This window comes from Varroa jacobsoni, unplaced genomic scaffold (genome assembly GCF_002532875.2).
Source record: "Varroa jacobsoni isolate VJ856 unplaced genomic scaffold, vjacob_1.0 contig00438, whole genome shotgun sequence".
In the NCBI taxonomy this organism is placed as follows: Eukaryota; Metazoa; Arthropoda; class Arachnida; order Mesostigmata; family Varroidae; genus Varroa; species Varroa jacobsoni.
In genome coordinates, this window is record NW_019214467.1 from 119768 (window position 1) to 125846 (window position 6079).

The following is a 6079-nucleotide window of genomic DNA, read 5'->3' on the forward strand; positions in this document are numbered from 1 at the left end:
CCGGTACTACAAGTTGCACGGAAAATTAAACTATCGATGCAGCTTGCTGTCTTGAGTTCCTCAAGAGGCTTATAAATTTGACGACGACGTTAGACCTCATCGTCATGCTTCAATTGTTTTCTGAATTAAGCAACAGGAATATTTAATGTTGGCTTCAACCTGGCTATATTTATTTCCCATTTTATTGGCGAGTTTAATTTAGCCAAAATAGGCTACAGTAGAAGGCTATGTTTTGGATATTATTAATAATAATAATAATTGTGGGAAAATCGGTAGATACTTTCAGCTAACTTTTAGCATCACTGTTGAACAGCCTTAATTGCTTTTTCAATAAAAAAAATACTAAAATAACAATAATGAAACGATCTTTACACCGAATAAAGAAAACAATAAAGATAAGACGATTGAGATATTACATGTGATCTTTACTTTGTTTATTATACATTTCCCTGACATTACAAAACGATATACTGTAAATGTAAGTTGATCATCATACCGTTCTCACTTTTTTGCAGAAGCTTTTCTGGAGCAATAAATCATTTCTTAAGTTCCCTTACGACAAAAACAATTTGAACTTCATATGAATTAAGCATAGATTAAATTATCTTTTAACATCGAAATAAAAAAATCTCATCTGTATATTCGAGATAATAAAATATATATCATATCAGTTACAATTTACGGAATTGTTTGTGAAGTAAATATCAGAAACCGATAAAGTACAACGTTTTCCTGTCATTTATTCCGGCTAATCTGCCACTTTGTCAAGGGACAAGTTTTTTTAAAACACCATGAGGTGTTTGAGTTGAAAATACTTTTGTTTCACCTCCTTGTTTTTTCCCACTACTCGCTTATACAGAACCTTATTTCCCAATGGTACTATTCAGTGCTGAATTCAGGCCATTACCTATGAGCAATATGTTTACACTGTAAGACGACAGACGACTTTCTGAAGCGACATTCTCCATTAATTAATAATTAGTTGTTTACAGCGTATGTCAGCTACCGGCAGGATTCATAGTTTTCCCTTCTCAAAACCTTTAGCAGTTATAACTTAAATATTGAAAACAAAAGTAAGACGAAATAATATACACCTATCTTCATTTCCCGTTGAATTATTTGCCAATATATGTCCGCATTGTGGTCAGATAAGTTTTTACATTTCGCTAACTAATTCTATATTCAGATTGCGAGTTTCGTGTTCTCAGCATAAGATATAATTAATCCAACTAAATCTTTGTTGGCCTTGTTATCTCAAGAAATTAAAGATAATCACTTCATCGTTCTTCTCCACTCACTTTAGCCATTAGCATGCCACTGCGGCATTCAAAAATAGTAAACACGCGTATAAATCGGCCTCTATTAGCCTTCCAAAAGCATCCCGACCAGATTTGCTCCGTGAACCTAGTCGTTTACTTGTTTCGGTGGTGCTAGGACGTATCAAATACGAAAACTGAGAGCATTTTTACAGATTCATACACGATGAAAAAAATTCTTAATATACGACAAAACCTATATTATTAGCTGCGGCAGGCATTGTGAAACAAGTATGTAAGTAAGCTTGTCTGCTACTTCTGGAGTGCAGACCGACAGCTGGTATATTTGCAAAATACTGACGTTTTCTCTACTACAGGAGAATCCTCAATATTTTTTTGGATTGTTCCCTCTTTGCGCTACATCGAATTCTGTATCACTACCTGTCACCCTCGGCATTTTTAGTGGCTAGGCTCGTTTTTATGTTTTTTGTGTACATACGAAACATAGTTTATAAGCAGGCCTATGAGAACCTTGGCTACTCGATTCTAGTTCATTTAGCATGCACATCGTTGATTAATCAGCAGCTTAAAAAATGAATTTTCATGCACGAGTATTGGTTAATGTTTCCTCTATTCCGTCTGCATTCCTTCCACATCTTCAGCTTGTTCTCCGTCACTGCCTTCCAGTAAATCTTCTTCAGCGCCTCGCTCGGGCGGCTTTTCATAGGCTGTCCCAAGGGGATTGATAACGACTCCGTTGACAACGCACGCATCCCTCTCAATCGCTTCATTTTTCTTGCCATGGCCAAGCAACGGTGCAAAATTCCCATTGAGAAGATGTCGCACAAGATTTTGTGCAGTCATGCATACAATGTCCTGTTCTTCTACAGTCATAGCAGTATGCACACGAATAACATTAGCCTCACATGGGTCCTGAATACCACAGGAGCCTGGTGTAAAAAGTCCGCAGGCAAGAAGTTGAAGAGCCCGCTTAAAACCATCGGCCAGTTGAAGAGGTTGGCCATCGGGCGTATTCATCATCGAGTAGTGGCCTACAGAGCGAAGCATCATGGAACCAAAAAGGGAATGATACAGAAACCTAGTTAAAAAGTTCAAACATACAAATAGAAAAAACTATGATTCCTAAGATCAACTATCTAAAATAATTTAGAAAAGAAGTCATAAACGACGATATAAAGACGATGCCGCTGGTGCAGGGAAGATTTGATTATAAAAAACTGCGTTGTTCGTGAAATAATTTTTTCCCCATCCCAGGAAATAAGCTTACATTGTGCGAACGCATCGCCATTAAAAGAGATTTCGCCCATTTAGTGTTGTACTAATTACTATCAGAAATATATTACCGATATCAGAAAAATTAGTCGAATACACTTACAAAGTAGATCGACCATCCAGGGATTCAGCGGGAGGAGCCCTTCAAACCTATTGCGCAAGTCTCTTATTAGTCGAATCAAGGTTTTTACGCCCGGTTGATTCTGGCCATTGTCCTCGAACCACCGCGAATGACGTAATGCAGCCAAATTATTCACGACCAGTCGTTGAGGAACTAAAACACGTCAAAAGAAAAACTAAGCTTAAAAAATGGACAAAAGCTCACTGCACTACGCATCGCTGAACACCCACGTGACGCACTAATAATTTTAATACTAATAATAATTATTTATTCATTCATCTAAACCTTTTATTAGTATCAATTCGAAAAAAAATATTTTATCGCACCTATTGTTGGATCCTTAAAAAAAAACGCATCTTACGATGTAAATCCGCTTCCAACTTTCGGATGTTTGGAGGAAGCGTCGTAATTAGACATCTGCATGCTGAGGTGTTGTTTTGGGAGTTTATAGTGAATCCGCACGGATCTTTAGTTAAAACGACCTTCAAGTTGGCGTCTGTCGCTCGAAGATCCTCGAGGACCTAATACAGCAAAGAAAGGCTAGTTTAACGCGATGGAAGTAGATCACTGCCGAAATTCGTCTTTGAGAATATGCTACTGTACTACTTCATCGATAACCCCTTCCAGCACCTCCTTTTGCTACAATCGTGAAAGAGCCATGCAGTCATATTTCTAACACTGATTTCTTTTACTGCTCCACTGGAATTTGTCAGATTCGGATTGCTTGCTCTTACCTTTTGACCGAGTCTCATCACAGCTTCCTCAGTGGGCAACGTTTTTAACAGGATGACAAAATCCGCAACATTGTGTCCAGCAATCATAGTACCCTTTCTGTATGATCCCACTTGTCGTACCTCTTCGATTGCGCAAGCATCGAATCCTCGCGGGTCCACTGTGATTTGATCAAGAACCTGTGATCAAAAAGAAAATGTACCAGTAAAAAACGATCTATGTTTGCTAGTCTGCGGCTACTACGTATACTCGCAAAAAGGTATCAGCTAATTCTAGCACTCCGTTTAAGGCTAAACGAAAAAATGCACCACAAAACGTCATTTAAACCTGATATCTTTAGAGATTGAACTTAGTAACTTGCTGACAAACAGCGTCAGACTGAATTTTCTCGCTAGCGTTGCCATTGGTGGAGCCTTTGCCCGCGGCGCCATGATAACCAATTCAGATCTATAACGTTACATTGTTGGAACGTCTTATGTTTTCTCTATCTTCTATATTCCCATATCTAACAGATACTTACAGTTTGTAGTTTTGTTACAAGATTAAGTAACGTTTGATGTTCTGTGTCCGTAGGGGTAAGCTCTTGATTTTTCTTGATCAGTGCTGCAGACAATTCGGAATCATCCCACGGTGCAGAAACATTTTGCAGAACTGGACCTGTCTGCAAATAATAAGTGAGACGGGAATACTATGATACCAAAAAACTAATACCAGGTACGTGTTTGACGTTTGCGGTGATTTCTTTCGATTCTCTTTACAGAATAATAGTAATAATAATAATGATAAACTTTATGTGTTTCTAACGGTGAAATGAAAGTGGTTTCGTACCAGATACAGATCAAAAGGAATGTGTGGAATGAATTGCTTCTTGAAGAAAGGTCGAGGACCACCCATCATCCGACCACGCATCGCTCCCCTCATCGTCGCGCGTCTGCAACTGGCTTCACGTAGCAGGCAAGCGCACTAATACGATTTAATTTACAAAAATATATTATTACTCATAACATTAATCTTTTGAATCTACTCAAGCTGCTCCCTCTTTGATACATTTCTTTAATTTTTTTTCTCGTTATTAACGAGAACATTTCTAAGTTTAGAACTAACATAATCTAATAACATATTCCAACCGTACGTATTAGGTTGCGCGTACTTCCTAATAATATGCACAATTAATTGTAATCACATTACAACCAGTAAGCTTATATACAGTACCACCGTAATGAAAGAAAAGTATTTCAGAGCCCGCAGAAGCCATGTTTCGAATCGAAAGTATTTCCACTTAACACTACTGTAATATACCACTGACAGTGACTTAGTACATTTAACTGACTTGATCTAAATGCGCATCGTACTCATACGTTAGAGGAATATCTATTTGCACTCTTATTTCAGTGATCTCTTCATTCGTCTAACTTACAAGGCATATGTATGCATATGAAATTTCTTCCTCTATCACAATAATGGTAATAGCATCCACAATTATTGATTGTTATCATAATGTTGCTAACATTTGTAAATGCTATATGAAATCTCACACAACCTGTAGAAGTAGCAGAATTCGTTTTAGAAAATTTGTTCGCGCATCTTGTTGGAAAAAATAAATCATCCACGTTCTATCGTATGACTACCGGCTGGAAATTTTATTTCGTTCTCCAAAAATACCGGCAAGGGAGGGAATAATAATTCTAAGCATCGGCTAGTCAGAAAGCTTATTGGAAGCGCCTGACATTTAAGTTCGTGTGGATTACTGAAGAATTTCTCTATCGTAGACAAATATCTAGGCTTTCAACAGAACGGCAGTGGCCTAACTTTGTTTACCTAGTCCAAGCAAACTCACCAAAAATTCCTAGAACCTCGATATCTGAGCGTTTGTAAATCGAACGACAATTCCGCCAGACACTGCACAGACAAACGCCAAACCAAGTACGACCGACAGCCAAACAACACAAACTAGTCAATCAAACACTAGCAGACGACACCAGCTTGGACCAGTCTTCTGAGCAGTGTGTTCCCACGTTGATACAATGTGTTTGCTTACCCAGCTTGGGGCCACGTGATAATCGAGATTCGAGACGGGGCGTAGACACACTCTGTTTCGTACTGGGAGCTAGCCATCTGAAGCAATGCTTAGCGACAGCAGCCGACATGACACCTAAAACATAAATTGAGGTCCAGTGCTGTGTCTGCTCGTGCGTTCTCAGTTCACTTCCTCTCACCAGCGGAGCCGTTGGCTACAGGGAAGCAGCTGACAAACAATGCGTTCATCTGCTCCAGACCTGTTTCTACAAGACATCGCCGATAGAATGTGTCAGACAAAGCCGTCTACTTCTCTTTCACTTGTTCTACTTTTTGGAGACAGCACTGCACAGCGGCAATAACAGCTGCGGGCGACGATGGTAATGATGAAATGAAATGAATAACATTTTCGTTATGTCCGACTGCTCCTTAAGCCTGCTAATGTTTCTTTCGTCAACTCTTGATCAACTTATGGGCCTGATTTCAGGATCAGCAAACAATCAAAAGGGCATAAGTAAACAGAGCTCGCAACGTGCAGGCCATTTGTCTCTTGTCAGTCTCTTGTGTTTTGAAAAATTGCCTTTCCTGCCGAAAAAGCCGCTCGTATGTATTACTTTAAACTCCTTTAAACTATCGCCGTGTTAATTCCACGATGCCTCGA

The 6079-nt window shown here is 39.0% G+C and overlaps 1 protein-coding gene across 3 annotated transcripts; it reads right to left on the bottom strand.

Moving 5' to 3' along the window:
• Positions 1–396: 396 nt before the first annotated feature.
• On the bottom strand, positions 397–5679 carry LOC111271233 (interleukin enhancer-binding factor 2 homolog). 3 transcript variants are annotated; one of them, XM_022851910.2, is made up of 7 exons: positions 5240–5679; positions 4231–4339; positions 3923–4063; positions 3405–3581; positions 3032–3191; positions 2653–2823; positions 397–2308 (listed from the first exon to the last, which is right to left on the bottom strand). In XM_022851910.2, exons 2-7 carry the CDS (start codon positions 4321–4323, stop codon positions 1887–1889), a joined length of 1164 nt encoding a protein of 387 aa, XP_022707645.1. In that variant the 5' UTR covers positions 4324–4339; positions 5240–5679; the 3' UTR covers positions 397–1886. The 3 variants fall into 3 exon arrangements, with proteins under 3 accessions (XP_022707645.1, XP_022707644.1, XP_022707642.1); XM_022851909.2 differs by having other exon boundaries at positions 4231–4343; XM_022851907.2 differs by having other exon boundaries at positions 4231–4365; positions 5240–5678.
• Positions 5680–6079: the final 400 nt, after the last annotated feature.